The sequence below is a fragment of the Homalodisca vitripennis genome, chromosome 6 (genome assembly GCF_021130785.1).
Source record: "Homalodisca vitripennis isolate AUS2020 chromosome 6, UT_GWSS_2.1, whole genome shotgun sequence".
Classification (NCBI taxonomy): domain Eukaryota; kingdom Metazoa; phylum Arthropoda; class Insecta; order Hemiptera; family Cicadellidae; genus Homalodisca; species Homalodisca vitripennis.
In genome coordinates, this window is record NC_060212.1 from 111,776,851 (window position 1) to 111,793,484 (window position 16,634).

General features: G+C 33.1%; 1 protein-coding gene across 1 annotated transcript in view; it reads left to right on the top strand.

Moving 5' to 3' along the window:
* LOC124365519 (ryanodine receptor-like) overlaps window positions 1-16,634 on the top strand; it is a 310,046-nt gene that overhangs the window by 183,911 nt on the left and 109,501 nt on the right. Inside the window, 14 exon segments of the mRNA XM_046821504.1 lie at window positions 179-303; window positions 980-1,180; window positions 2,873-3,042; window positions 4,118-4,308; window positions 5,019-5,159; window positions 6,114-6,211; window positions 7,612-7,807; window positions 8,360-8,570; window positions 8,657-8,865; window positions 9,243-9,483; window positions 11,941-12,014; window positions 12,249-12,328; window positions 13,552-13,639; window positions 14,761-14,881. Of these exon segments, the coding sequence (XP_046677460.1) occupies window positions 179-303; window positions 980-1,180; window positions 2,873-3,042; window positions 4,118-4,308; window positions 5,019-5,159; window positions 6,114-6,211; window positions 7,612-7,807; window positions 8,360-8,570; window positions 8,657-8,865; window positions 9,243-9,483; window positions 11,941-12,014; window positions 12,249-12,328; window positions 13,552-13,639; window positions 14,761-14,881 (2,146 nt within the window).

Consider the following 16,634-nt stretch of genomic DNA (forward strand, 5'->3'; position numbering starts at 1 on the left):
TTTTTATTTTACATGTTCTTTATTTTTCCACATTCTACGTTGAACCCGGATTTTTGTTATGTCGGATCTGACGCGGTCCCGGCTAGTCCAACTTAACAAGGTTGCACTGTAAGTACAAAAATCTCAGATTGAGCCATTAAGTAAAGAGTTGAATTCTTACTCTTATTTGTCTGTCCAGGGGCCTGGAAACTCTCCAGATGAACAGACGACACTCCCTATTCTGTGCCACAGTAAATCTTAACGAGATGGTCATGTGTTTGGAGGACTTGATCAATTATTTCGCTCAACCTGCCGACGACATGGGTAAGTTCTGGAGAGTCTTGAATACTCTAAATTCTTGTATTATATACTTGGATGGTTAACCTTCTTAGGCTTAACCTTATTTCATATGCTGTAAAGTTCTAATGCCAGTTTTTACTTTAGTAAAGCCTAGTGTCAACTTTTCAAAGTGATTTTCTAATTCAGATAATATTTTAATACCTGACTCGTACATTGTAATAAATAGGTTTTCATTATATCAAAAGAACTCTGAAGGCTTTTTAGTTGTAAAAAAGTTACACTTTCTCACAGTTTTGTCTATTAGATATTCCAAGAAAGACCAAACTCTAATTAAGTGTTGTATTTTTTTGTATACATTAGATAATTTAATTCGTTTTTACAAACTGTGACCAAAAATTAAATCAAATCTGTTGTAAAATTAATAAACTGTAACTGATAGTATTATTTTTTATAAAGCTTATGACTTTGGAGTTAATCTTTATTAATAAATCAACAATTAATCACATATTGTACTATCAAGGTATAGTACCTATTTATTAAAAGACGTGTATAATATTCAACTCAGTGTTGATTCTTTCGTCAGATATTGTTATTGAATCAGTAATATTTATATTTACAAATTTCAAACATTTGCAATCCATTCATTATTGTATGATGTGTGTATAAATCAGGTATTATTCATGTATGTATGACATTACAGAACATGAAGAGAAACAAAATCGACTGAGAGCCTTGAGGAACCGACAGGATCTGTTCCAAGAGGAAGGTATTCTCAACCTTATCCTGGAAGCCATTGACAAAATCAATGTTATCACATCCCAAGGTTTTCTTGTTGCCCTGGCTGGAGACGAGTCCGGTCAGAGCTGGGAAGTCATATCCGGATATTTGTATCAGCTGTTAGGTAAGCTGTTTTAATGTTTGAACTCCACGGAAGTTCAATTTGTAAAGTAATAAAATTGATTTTATAGTAAATTCTTTAAAAAATGTCATTTGTAGTGTTATATCATTTTTACTTCAAAATAATAAAATACTTTATGATATTAGTTAGTATGTTTTATTCGCTAAATAGTTTAATTTAGCTAACCAGATATTTGACTTAGATTAATTGTACAGAAATTAAAACATTCTTTGTTTGAAGTTTGTTATTGACAATGGAAGGTTTTAAAGGATAACAGGATTTCAGACATTTGCCATCGTTAAATGTTACAAAAGGTATACAACATTTCGAGGATTGGAATCTATCCTTTTCGTCAGGTGGGGGAGGTTTTAATACATACAAAAATAAAGAACAGAATGAAGAAAAGAAGGGAAAGAAAATAGTTCAAACATATCCAAAAGCTGCTTAGTCCAGTCCAGGCATTGTCACTGCACTTACTGTGCACTTATGTGCAAGTCATAAGTTCGAGAATCACAATCACACATCACACCAGCACAGGCGAAAGTGGGATACTAACAAGATTATCGATGTCGGCTTTTTCATCAGCACCACACCGTGTCATCTGATAGCCTTAAAACGTTGTGTAACACTTTTTGTAACGTATAACAATGGCGTTCTTCTTAACCCCGGAGGATTAAGGTGTTATTAATTTGTCAAAATTGCAGTGATTTAAAAATTAAGAGAATATTATTTTTTTAATATAGTATAAATCTCAATAGTCATCACATTTTTTCATTTTAAATCAGTTTGTCCTCCCTCAGTAATGAGATGGCTTATTTTTCTTTGATTAGTTCTAGGCTGGAGTATGGATTGTCGTTGTGGTGTAATTCATATGTTTCAAATTTATCTAGTTTAATAGTCCTTCAGAAAAATTATAAGATTCATATGTAAATGCTAATAGCAGAGAACACTCATTTTCACTTTTTGTTAGAAATTATATTTTATTATATTTTACCATTGAGATATTTATATGTTTTTAAAGTGTTAGTAATTTTTCTCGTATTAAGTGGTAACTCTAGACCTGTTATTGACAACTCAAGTTATACTGCTAGACTCAATAATCAACAGTATATTTACGATTGCCTAAGCCGAACTGTTCTTTATTTAACAAATGTTTTGTGTTTTTAAGTTATAAGTTTTTTAAGTAATTCCAAGTGGGATAAATTATATATATATATATATAATATAACTGAAGGTTTGGTTGTTGAGTAAAAGTGTTGAAGGTGTTGAAAACTTATATTTAGTTGTTCAGTATATATATTTTGTTCTTACTTTATTGATGTGTTTTTATATTGAAGATGGGTTGGATTTCTATAATTAACATGTGTAACTTTAATGATTTATAGGTAATTTAAGTTTTTTACAATTAAATTTGCTTGTATTTTTGTATTGTTATTGTAGAACTTGGGTTTGCTGCTTAGTTTTTTTTCTTTCTATTAATTAAGAAGCTGATGATGACTCCCACCCTAGTGCAAGATTTGTTTCTTTTAGGTTTGGTATATTTTTCTCAAGCTGTATATTGTTGTATACTGTATTTACATGTATTTGAATGAGAAAAATAAACACATTTATTATTATTACAACCCATAAATGTTGGCCTTTGAAAAGTTTGCAGAACTTCACATATCTGAAAACTGATTACTTGCTGGGTTCCAGCTGCTATAATCAAGGGGAACCACACCAACTGTGCTCAGTTCGCAAACTCCAATCGGCTCAACTGGTTGTTCAGTCGGCTGGGCTCCCAGGCCTCCAGTGAAGGCACAGGCATGCTGGACGTACTTCACTGCGTCCTCATCGACTCCCCTGAGGCCCTCAACATGATGAGGGTTAGTCGTTTTATACACTTATAAACTTCAAAGATTGAAATATTTAAACTACCATGTTTTGCTATAAATGAGATTTTTTCCCCTTGATAATATTCTGTAAGTGCAGTTCTATTTAACAAGCTAAAATTAGTGAGAAAGTCAAGAAGCCCAGAGCCAATTTGCTTTGTATAAACGCATAATTGGATTTTTCTTAAAATTGTGAGAAATTTCCATATAAAACAATCAACCATTAGCAATGCTAATTGTGGTAAAGGTCAAAACGGAAGAGTATCAAAAGGGTTAAAAATATGAAACAATAGTTTTTCTCATATTACATAATTCCTTCTTTTACAAACTTGAAACTACCACTTAGAAATATTTAAAAAATATAAAATTAACGTGTATATATGCAGACCTGAATATAGCATCTTTATCTAGATGTCTGACGACGATTTAATTTTTATTCATGTGTCTGACTGTTAGTTTTTAGTGTATGAAGCTAGGAAAAATACAATTTGAGAAATAAATGTTCATTTCATAATTTTAACTGTTGTGATACCCTCTCATGGTGTGGCTAATAATCTGTTTCATTCTTAGGAAAAGTTCCTCTATCGATTTCAAGAAAAACTAGGTTTTGTGCTTTTATAATGCGAGTTGTTCTTGGATCCTAGACTATGAAGAAAAAAAAGTTTAAATGCTTGAAAATGAAATATTTGGACCTTTTTAGTCTACAGTAACTACTTTAATACAAACATTTCAAAGTTTCTCATGTATTATTATTAATTATACAGTTTAATTTATGTGTAAGCCATTCATGCAAAGGAAAGAAGTAGTCAGAGAAAATGTCTTGAATTATAAACATTAAAATATATTTTATTAAAAATAATTAGATTAAATTCAACCTTTTGATGTTATAAAGAGGAGTTTTAATACTTTTTTTTTAATGATTAGTACTCTTAACATGTAAAATTGTCTGAGGTGTTGATGAGAAAATTAAACTTTAAAAAATTTACACCTACATTTGTTTTATCTAAATTCATTCAAAATTTTTACTCATTCACATGAAAATTCTATGAACAATACTGCGTTGTTTCAGGATGAACACATAAAAGTGATCATCTCATTGTTGGAGAAGCATGGAAGGGATCCGAAAGTCCTGGATGTGTTGTGCTCTCTGTGTGTTGGTAACGGTGTAGCCGTGCGTAGTTCACAGAACAACATTTGTGACTTCCTGTTGCCGGGCAAGAACCTCCTGTTGCAGACACAGCTTGTGGATCATGTTGCTAGGTCAGTACAAGACAAATCTGTTGTGCTGAGTTCAAACAAAAATTGTTAAATATTGTGGTTTATTCTTTGATAGTTTTAATCAGTTATAACTTTTCCTGCTTAAGGACAGGGGAAAATTTATGCAGTATTTCATTAATGATACAGAACATCATGAACATAGCCAGGAAAATATTTTGGGGAGGTCCAGAAAACTTATATTTTCCCTCAGTGGACAGAGTGTAGGGCCCCATTTTGTTCCTTAAAAAGTTCTTGACCTGTTTCTTTGTTGAGAATGATCTTTCAGCAGTACATTCAGTAATACTGAATTATTTATATTTAAATAATAATAATCCTTTACTAAAAAAAGTAATTGAAAAAATTTAAAATTTGGGGGTCCAGGCCCCTTGAACCTCTTTGCTGGCTACGTCCTTGCAGAACATATAATTGGTGGTGTTACAATTTTAAATGCTTTTTCTATGTGTAAATGTTCTAAGTGTGTGAGTATTGCATTCTTGAGTGATTATAACGGATAGTTATTTTATGTATCAATCTTTATTGTATATATTTCTTTCATATCAGTACCTTTTCATATAATGCAGGCTGTTTAGTTTGACTGTCACAAATAATATTAAGTAATCTTGCAATTTCTTGGATCATAAACTTTAGATATCCTGCATTATGTATAAGTACATATTCAGTATGTTAATTTTTGCTCTTTGTTGATAACGCAGTGTCCGACCCAACATATTTGTTGGCCGAGTGGAGGGGTCAGCAATGTACCAGAAGTGGTACTTTGAGGTGACCCTGGACCACATCGAGCAGACAACGCACATGACACCTCACTTGCGAATCGGATGGGCCAACACTGCTGGGTAATCACATTCTTGCCATGGTTCTTAGGTTTTAAAGTGTGTTGAGTGTTTCATAATCTTACTAGAATCACAACACTCAAATGTTATATATTTCTGTATTTTTATCATTGCTACAGCGATGCAATGACCATAATAAAACAATGAGTGGGCTCGTGGGATCACGTTATTCTCCCTCTACCTTTTATTCAAGCTTTGCTATTGGAGGCACTTGAAAAGTGATTGGTGTTTTGATAAAATGTCAATCAAATTCTGAGCTTTTAGAAAGAAAAATGTTAATGTGAAATATTGTTAGAACATCCACAATATGAATTCTAATTCCCAACAAGTGTATGGGTTTTATGTGTCACAAATAAAGGGGTTTCAGTTGTTAAGGACAATTAGTTAGACACTGATAATTACTCATATTCTGGTCAACCAATTCCTATAAGAATCCGGATAATTAGGGTCCGATTAATTGGAGTCCGATTAATTGGAGTCCGATTAATTGGAGTCCGGATAATTGGTCCGGATAATTGGATTCCAGATAATTGGAGTTCGGATAATTGTAGGCCAGATAGTTGGAGTTCTACTGTACTAAATAGCCAAACATGTGTTCTCACAAATCAAGTCAGGATTCAAAAAGAATTATATCTGCAAATAAATACCATGAAAAGGTATCCACTGAGAAAGAACACAGATTTTTGTATTAAGAGTTAGATACCAAGTTCATAAAATATTGGATTCTTATTTGATTGCGTGGTAATAACTCATTAAATTCTTATCAAGTACTTTAATCTTCATGTTAATAAGTCTTTTTTCACTGAATAAAAACAATCTATCAGTAATCCATAGCAATTAAAAAAAATATATATGGATGACTCATCTCATTTGCGTAACATTTATTACTCATACCACTGCTATCGTCATTTTGTATAATTATGAAAATTGTTATGTAAATAAATATATTTTTCATAGATACATCCCTTACCCCGGCGGAGGAGAAAAATGGGGTGGAAATGGAGTTGGAGATGACCTCTACTCTTTTGGTTTTGATGGAGCTTACCTTTGGTCAGGTCTGTTGTAACATCATTATTCTTGTTGATAATAAACTTGTTTCTAGTTTATGTGAAAACTAAATGTTAGTGCAAAAATCACCATAGGAGTAAGTATTTGACAGTAAAAGCAGAGAATTTAAATTTTCAATGAGGAATTATGTTACTTCTCCTTCCCCATTCTTAATTCAATAATTGGATATTCAAAAATATTCACCTGGTATGTAGTACATGATTAGACCGATAATGGAAAAATTTAACATTCAAAAATATGTGTTAATTCAAAAAAAGAATAATGTGTCATAACTTAATTTGGCCATTTTTCTCATTTATAATTACTTTGATTTTATCACAGTGGCACAAGCTGCATTTCTTAAAATTCCTATTCTAAAGTTATACAAATTGTAAAATGTATACTTAAATTTTTATTATAAATAAAATAAGATTGTCTGTGTGTTCATGTAGCTTGTTTTTTTTAATAAAATTCAGTGTTTTAACACATTCACAAGTGCAGCTGCGTTGTTGGAATTTCACAAACATTATTTGAGTGCATAATGTGTAACAGGGTACTTTGGTAGAAATATTATAAGTAAGAAAAACAAGTAATCTGTTACTTGTCCCAAAACAGACTGTCTGTGCAGCATATCTCAGTAGATGACAGTTATGGAATACCCTATGTTCCTTTTGGTGAGCTGTAAGAACCTTATTGCTGATTAAGGATTAAGTATGTTAATTGGCCGCCTTGAAATGAGTAACTGGTTCTGCACACAAGTAACATTTTATCGAATTCGTATTAGGAAATAGATTATTTTTAAGACATTCGCTGCTAAACAAATATTGAAATTCACTAGCCATGCTAAACAATATTTTAAATTACAACAATAGCAGAGGGTCTCCAATCGGAGACGGCAGCACCAGGAATGAGTTCGGTATGTCTCTGATCGGAGACGCTAGTAGTAAATGTGTTAAATGGCAAGATGTTTTCCTTATCCGTTGATGAACTGAACGAGTAATCACTTACTTATTCTTTACTGAAATAATAACTCTTTACCAGAGAGCGGCGTGAGTAACTCGTTACTTGTAATAAAATGCACAATTCTCAATCTTTTGGAAAAATTATCATTCTGGAAATACAACTTTTGTTGTATTTTTTTGTTAAAAAACATAGTTTGTTTGAAAAGATTTTAGTGAATCTAATAACATTTTCATCATTTATAGTTTGTTTATCAATTAAAAATAACATAAACCACATTTGCATAAAAATAATTATAATGAAAAAATGTGTTTCTGATTTTATAATGATTTTTTGCAATTGATGTTACAATGTGCAACTCAAAATGTAAAGTCTTGCTGTCACAGTTTGACATTATGTATTTGTAACAGTTTTACAAAGCAATTTATACTGAACTTTTACTTTATAGGTGGCCGCAAAACAAGTGTGATGCCAAATTCTGTAGAGCCATACATAAAGAAAGCAGATGTAATTGGTGTGGCTTTGGACTTGACAGTGCCCATAATGACTTTCACATTCAACGGAATTCCAATTCAAGGCTGCTTCAGGGATTTCAATCTGGACGGCATGTTCTTTCCTTGCATCAGTTGTTCTTCAAAACTGAGGTAAGATTGATCTACTCATGTGTGTAGTTTTGAAATGAAGGATATTTTTGAAGTAGTTCAGAGCTGGCTTCCCCTTCTTCCATGGGAACATGACGAGATTAGTGTCCAAAACTTTTCCTTATGAATCTCGAAAGGAGGTGGCCCCTACTCCTAACCTTACCCATCCTGAATATCCTGTCACTCCGGAAGCAGCGCAAAGGTCCTTATAGGACTAGGTGCAATTTCTAAGCTTCATGTCCTAAGAGATCAATGTGACTTTCAATTAAGGAGTGCCAAGCATCTACCCTTACCTATTTACCATCCTACCTTTCTGAAACACAGTTTTTTCTTAAGATCATGCAACATTACTACATGTAAAGGTGAAATGATAATGTCAACACTAAGAAAATATGAAGAGTTACTCAATATGAGTACATAAGAACTTTATTTCAGTTAGACTACCTTAATTTACTCACTTAAAAAAAGTGGAACATTCTTTTTTTATAAATAAGTAGAGCATTCTGGTAGTTATAAATATATTGAGGTTATGGTAACATATGTTTTTATGTGTAGTTGTCGCTTTCTACTGGGAGGAGATCACGGCAGACTGAAGTACGTCCCACCAGACGAGTTCTCACCCCTGGTCGAGTGTCTCCTGCCTCAACAAGTCCTCTCGATCGACCCTTGCTTCTACTTCGGCAACCTCAGCAAAGTCGTGCTCTCTGGGCCTTGGCACGTCGAGGATGACACTGCCTTTGTTCCAACACCTGTTGACACCTCAATGGTCAGGAATTATCTGAGTAACAATTGTAGAATATATGGTCTATATTCCTCAAGTGGACTGTCTCATAATACTTTCATAATTTACAGATCAACCTGCCCAGTTACATAGAAAACATAAGAGACAGGCTGGCGGAGAACATCCATGAGATGTGGGCGATGAACAAAATCGAGGCTGGATGGATGTACGGAGAGCGTAGAGATGATATTCGTAAGATCCACCCTTGTTTGATCCAGTTTGAACGCTTGCCGCCGGCAGAGAAACGATATGATACTCAACTTGCAGTGCAGACATTAAAGTAAGCTGTTTTATTGTGACAGGGATTCAGATTTCGATGTACTCTATACTCATCTATAAATATAAAATGCATGATTATTTTTGTTATTCCACAAGTGATCTCGATTTTTTTCTAATTTTTACTTGTATATACTGACATTTGAATGAGTAAAGAAACTTATTGACAAAAGTAAGAAAACCTTATGTGTCTGTTTGAATCTTAAGCAGTAGATCACTCTGGTATTATCAATAAGATTATATCATTGACTAACCTGAAAACAAACTCTTTAATAATGAATTCTTAACTAAATTCACTAAATTCCTCTTGTTTGCTGTTGTGTTAGATTGTAAGTCATTGTTCCAAAAAAAGTTTATTATAAACAATGCTTCTTGTTTCAGAACCATACTCGCCTTAGGATATCACATTTCCATGGACAAACCACCGTCCCGCATCAAAAATATCCGACTGCCTAATGAACCGTTCATGCAAAGTAACGGTTACAAACCAGCTCCCCTAGACCTGTCAGCCATCACTCTTAACCCTAAGATGGAGGAGCTGGTGGATCAGCTGGCTGAAAATACACATAATCTGTGGGCCAAGGAGAGGATCCAGCAGCATTGGACCTATGGGCTCAATGAGGTTAGGACAGCCTAGAGTTTAGTAAACACACAAAACTTTTAAAGATGAGATCTGGTACACCTTAGAAGGAGAGTGCAAGAAAACAACTGTTTGGGAATCATTATATGAATTTCCTTCGATAAAAGAATAGATCATCAGCTGTTCTAAGTTTGGTGTATGTAGAAATAGGAGAGTTGCAAAATGGTTAAAAATGTCAAATGATACATTTATCCATTGTTCTTATTTTGCTGTAGTTTAACATTCTTAAAACAGACACTTAAACAATAGTTATAGCAGCATTAATCGCTGAGATTAAAATGATGAATAAACTAATAGAGCAGTACTTCATATAACCTAGCAGTGGTGGGAAGGGTTAATTCAACATAAATGTTGAGTCTGGAATCCGACACTACACTGTCACCGACTTGACTCCTGAAATCTAGAATCATGTTCGTCAAAAGAAATCCAAAAAATTCATCAACGAAGAAGCTCAAAATAAACTCTTGACATAGTTTACACATCAGAGACACGTAGTCCCTGTGTGTTGTATTGTATCAATGGCAAATGTCTGGAAAAATCCTCTTTCCTCCCACAATCCTTCTATCGTCATAAACAAACTTCAAACTAGTTCAATATTGCTCAATTTTTGGTTCACAATTAAATCCCAAGTTTATGTTAGTTACGTACCATCTTGATTAACCATACATACCTTCTAAATCTCTCTGTAAGCATACATAACTAAACAATTTTAAATATTTGATTTTCACTACATACAATGGTGTAAATTGGCTTGAAGTACCATTATGACATGACCATTTGACTCATTGCACTCACATTTTCCAGTTGTGATAATATTTTTTTTATACTTGGAGATATGTGTAGGAGTGATAAATTGTATGTGGCTTCTGTCACAGTTGTGACAAAAAGTGCAAACCAAATTAACCTGCACTATATATGGCTGGAGTCTTTCTTAGCCAAGAAGCAATGATTTAATTGATAAAATGGCTGCTCTTTACTGACAAGGAAAATTTTAACAACTATATTTTAATTCTGATACATTTATTACCCGATTGAAGTTTTTTTTATAGGAAGAAGGATAAGCCAACTCTGAATCAGCCTCTCCAGTCAAAGCAGGCAGAGGGTGGCACATCCTAATGTCTAGGCTGGCAAGAACCTTTGACTCTTAGGGAACAAACCCCAACAACTGCAATAGCCATCTCCCACAGTAGACTAGAGCTATTGAATTACCCTTGTGCCCCAGAATCTCAACATTTGTGGTTAGTAATGTGTCCTGGGATATCCATAAGGTTGCCCAGATTTAAGTGACACAACGGTTTCTGCTGTATTCACTGTGGGTTCAACTGGAAGGTATAAACCAGCCAGAAGTGAACCCTCCTGGGAACGAATGGAGTTTGTAATAATTTGTTCGGCGAAATTGTTATTTCAATAAAATTCAACAAAAAACTAGCGAATGGAGAATTACAGTAACAATCAGTGGGATAAAGAAGACAAAGCATTGCTTCTGTAAAGTGGAACTAACTGTCATAATTCACAAGATTAGATGACACAGAGCTCACATATATAAAAATAGAGAACATTGATTATGTAGGTGATAGTATGACCTTAACCTTAGTGTAACGGTAAAGTTAAGAGAGGTCACAGGTTCAGTTCTTAGGGAGGTCAATAAAATTTGCAAATGGGTTTGGTCCGTTTTCCCATAAAAATGTTAAGTGCATTAATAAAAATGCCTTTTGCATGGAAAGTACACCTTTAAAATTAAAAAGGCAAATAGAATACTACATGAGTTAGCATTGGTAACAATGTAGCCAACCAAGAGTAAACGAGTCTGCCCGATCTCTACCCACTGAGTTACTGCTATTGGCATTCTATTGTTACTGCATTTTTCAATTACACTGTACCACGGTTTTAAATAAATTAATGTTAAAATAATGTCACTGTTTTAATTTAATTTAACACATTTATGACAACAGCTTATTTCCGGACTTTTTTATTTGCCATAGAAATTTTCAATAATGAAAGCAAAAATCCGTAATCTATTTTTGCATTAAAAGTCAAAAAGTATAGTGAGAAATGTATATAGGCTTCACAATTTTACACAAAAAATGTATTTCATTATGTTTTTCCATGTACTCTAAGTGGTATCTAGAAAAATTAAGCAATTGTGCACCCGATGGGGTACACAGTAATCTGAGGTATTTATTTAACCGCAGGATCACATGTAACAATCCACCTAGACAGGCAATCAATGAAAACGCATAAATGAAATGCATAGCAATGTGTACCCTATCGGGCGCACAACGTGCTTTCGAAAGCCTGTGTGGACCCGATGAGGTACATGACAGCAGTTGTGAACGTGTTAATTATAAATTGTTATGAAATCTAATGTTGATTCTATAATTGTATTGTTTATTTTTTATTTGTGAATACTTATATTATGATATTTAAATTTGATTTCAGGACCCGGATATGCTAAGGAGTCCCCACCTGGTTCCATATAACAAGGTGGATGAAGCTATTAAGAAAGCAAACAGGTATACTTTTAATTTATTTTTATTTATAAACAGTTTTATTTTATTAAATAACTTTCAAAAATTACAACTATTACATTCCAAAATTGCCATTGACTTTTGGATCCGTATATTTATCATTCAACATAAGTTTTTAAATTATACATGATCAATGCTATAGTTTATCGTGTGGTAAGAAAAGATGTGACCTCTTGAGTCTCTACCGGTTACAACATTAACCAGGTATTATTGTTCCAGAGATACAGCTAGCGAGACAGTCAGGACTCTGCTTGTCTACGGATACAATCTAGACCCTCCCACAGGAGAGCAACATGAAGGTAAGTGAAAATTTATATTTTTATAGATATGAGTACAATGTTTGGATTTGCTTAAAATTAGTTTTTTTTTTGTTCTCTTAGGACAAACAGCTTATAAATTGCACTTAGTCCTGTAAAAACCTTAGCACTGCTTTCGGAGTGATAGGATATTCAGGATGGGTAAGGTTAGGGGGTAGAGGCCGCCTCCTATCGAGATCCATGAGGAAGAATTAGGGTACTAATCTCAAAGTCATGTCCCCCAGAAGAAGGGGAGGCCAGCTGTGAACCAGCCTCTCCAGTCAAAGCAGGCAGGGGGGCACACCCTTGTTGAGGCTAGCAAGAACTTCTGATAGTTAATGAACGAACCCCACCAACTCCAACAGTCATCTCCTGAAGTAGACTAGACTTATCGAATTGCCCATGAACCCCAGAATCTCGATATTTGCGGTTAGTGATGTGCCACTCCTGGGCATACATAGGGTTGCCCAGATTTAAGTGACACATCGGTTTTTTCTGTGCCCAATGGTGGGTTCAACTGGAAGGTATAAACCAGCCAGAAGTGATCTCTGCTGGGTAGAAATTAGTTGTGTGAAATATAAAATTGTGTTTTCTATTCGAATTCAAAATTCAATTATTTTGTGCCTAACATAATTATTTAATTATTGATATTGTGTCTCATGACACCATGTATGCATTACCTTACATTAAATTAATAAGTGCAGTGTTATCAACATAAGTAATGCACAGGTGTGACCATAACGTACAGTTTTGTTTCAACACTATCGTTGCACTGTACTTTGGTTCCTCTGCACGTAAATACCTGTTGCAGTGCTTCACATACTTTATTCCACATGACAAGTCTGGTTATGAAATTATAGCATATAAGATGTCATAATATAGTAAGGAAAATTGACTATTTTGTATTGAATACTAAATCTATATTGCATTTCACCGGTCTAATTTAGCTCCGTCCAAGTGTACTGTACATAATCAGAAAGAAGGAGTGTAGTGAGGTCCCATTTTTATGATATTATGTAAGTTTTGAGGCATAACAAAATACTATTACACTGATTACAGTTGATTCAGTTACTGTACTAGTTTATACAGTGGTGCTTTATTAGTAGTGTTAATATTATTAACTGTGTTTTATTTTAAATAGTGTAAAATATTTCAGTTGATGCTCCATTCATGGGTTTAGAAATAGCCAAAACATTGTCATTGAAACGTTTGTTTTCTTTTTGCAGCTTTACTTGCCGAAGGGCTTAGGCTGCGTCAACAGAGTTTCCGAACTTACAGAGTAGAGAAAAACTACGCAGTCACTAATGGAAAATGGTGAGTACAAAAACATATAATAGCAAAACTGTATTCATATGTAGCCTTCATTTAAGTTAAGATGGTAAGACGTAATAGAGACTTGGCTAATGTAATATATTATAACATTTTCACCTTTAAAATGCAGTTATATAGATTTTAAGGTTAAATTCCTTCTGAATTTCATAGTAAAGAAAACTTTTATATAAAAAATGATAGAATAGATGAATATTTTAGAAATGTATATGGTCTGTACGATTTAAAATTTTATCTCCATTATGCAAACAAATTATGTATTTTTAGAATTTTTATATTACGATTTTTTACAAATTGTTTAGTTGCAGAAATTAAGTGAATGAAAGATTCTTGAATGGAATAAAGAGTAGTTTTAAAAAAGATATGAGTATATGTTATTTTAGATAGTATTTGTAACATTTAAGGGTTTTCAGGGATTAGTTTATAATGTTTTTAAATATTAGGAAACTATAAATGTGCAACTTAGTTCAAAAATGCTACAATTTTTCATGGTAAAGTTAGAAAAGTACTTATGTAATCTTTGGTGATCTGGAACAATTAAAATGGAACCCTTTTTTTGGATTTGTCCGGCCAATTGCCATCGTTCAGTGATACAAAACAATTAGTAACACTATGTTTTAAGATCTGCAATCTGATCTTTTCTTCAGGTAAATGACTTAACTAATGCATGAGTGCAACCTAGGAGTAAACAAAATATACCAGAGCATTGTTACATACATCAGTCAGGAACCACGACACCTTTGTTGTGTGTCTATTCCATGCACACTAACTCTAAAAGTGCACTTAATAAATACTAAACACTTATAATTCAAACTTATAGAGCATACTGTGACTCCGCGAAACGGTCTGATTTCAACTGATGGTTGACTAATTGGTTGGTTTGCCGTTTAATGTGTAAAGCCTCAATTAATTTCCGTTTGAAAAAATGAGATTCTCGATGTAATATGTTAATATTTCCTCTGGTAATATTCAAATATAAAGTATGCACAATAAAACATCACACCATGGTAGTTACTTTGAATACTGTGGATGGATTTTTATAAATTGTATGTGTTGGAAGAAGAGTAAATAAGTTGCCATGTCATGGATATTTGTGTATTTTACAGGTATTTTGAATTTGAGATCCTCACCGCAGGACCGATGCGAGTGGGGTGGGCCCGGGCGGACTGTCCTCCTGGTTTCCAGATCGGAAGCGATGAGTATTCGTGGGCATTTGATGGCTTCAATGTAAGTATTATTTAATGTCATTTGAGTTTTTTAAATGAGTATTTATTTACTGACAACAAACCATTTTTGTTGTATAAGTCTGTATGTTTGTCTCAATTGAATGTCATTGTCTATATTTTCTGTTCCCTGATAGATTTTAACAGAAATTTTATACCCCACCTATAGTTGACGTTTTAATTTTTTGTCATATGTATTATAAAAAAAGACTTAGATATTTTATCTAATTAAATTAGTTCAATTAATTAATCCTCCTAAAATGTTTTTTAATATTATTGTTACACCAATGTAGTTATATACAACCTGCATTTCTAGAGTGATTTGTATTTGTTACCTAATTTCTTCCCAGAGCTTTGAATGATCAAAGTATAAACTAATGTTAAAGAGATATATTTGTAGTATTTAACCAAGTTTGGTTTTCATTAAATCATGTAAATATTTTGTGTTTATGCATAAATACCTAGAACTCCTTGAAGCAATCAGATTTACTTTATTTGACATTCTCAAATTATTCAGAACATGTTATAAAGAAGCAACATATATGAATTTTATATTTTGTTACTTGAAATAAAACATTTTAGAGACATTAAATCCATAAATTCTTTATGTTGTAATATTATGTATGGTATTATAAACTATTATAGTAACATTTTACATGTCCTATTAATTTTTGTATAGCAAAAAGGAAAATTTTTTAAAATGGAAGCAAATATTACACTTGTTTTTGCAGCTTTTGTGACTTAAATTGTTTTAGTAAAGGAATGCTTCAACAAAACAGTTTTAATTAGTCTTTAATGTAAAAAAATATAGTTACTGCAGCCATGTTCCTTTGACCAATTTATTTTTATTGCAGTAAAATTCCATTAATCCGGCATCCAATAGTTAAGTACGCTTGGTAGAAAAGGCACGCCTTTTGGAAAAAGTAAAATTTTCCTGGACAACGCAAAACACCAGTAATTTAATATGCAACAATGTTTTTCCCGCTTGTGGTGGACACAGTATTCACCCATGGCTGTCGGCTGTCAGCCTGTGTAACCAGCTGCACTTTTGTATCAATTCAATTAAGTCTAGTAATTGTAGGTCAATTTCACAGTTAAATTGCTCAGCTCAAGTTTTTGATGGAAGGACGACTCTAAATGACTGACGTCTCACCACTGCCTAGAGAGGCTGGCAGTGGCAGTATGGTACGGGGCTATGATGAACCGGGATGAACTTGCCCTTGACTTTGACCATGTTCCACCCAAATTGTTGTGATGTGTAGATTACACACTGTAAATAGACCTATAAAAGCAATTTTTCTTATAGATCCACATATAACAAGGACTATATATAATAAGTGTTTTACTGTGATTGTTTTTTTTAAATTTATTATGTCTAAATTAATTCTCTGATATGTATCCAATAGTCCAGCACATTTCATAATTCGGCATGTCTCAAGTCCTGACTGTGCCAGATTAATGGAGGTTTACTGTACTTAAAAATTCAATCAAAGACCATTTTTTTTTATTTTGCTAATTCATCAAACTCTATCACTATCAAATAATGCCAATGTAAAAATATACTTAAGAGATCGTCAAAACCAGTACTCCAAGGAACAAGAGTGAAAATGAGTTAAAGAGTCCCTATTTCATGTTTTTTTACATCTTTAAAATATCTAATAACTCCCCTAATTTAAATTTACTAAATAAATAATTATGCTGATTAATAATAATTAATTAATCTTATGTTGGTTAGTTAAAATATTTGTAAAAGCATT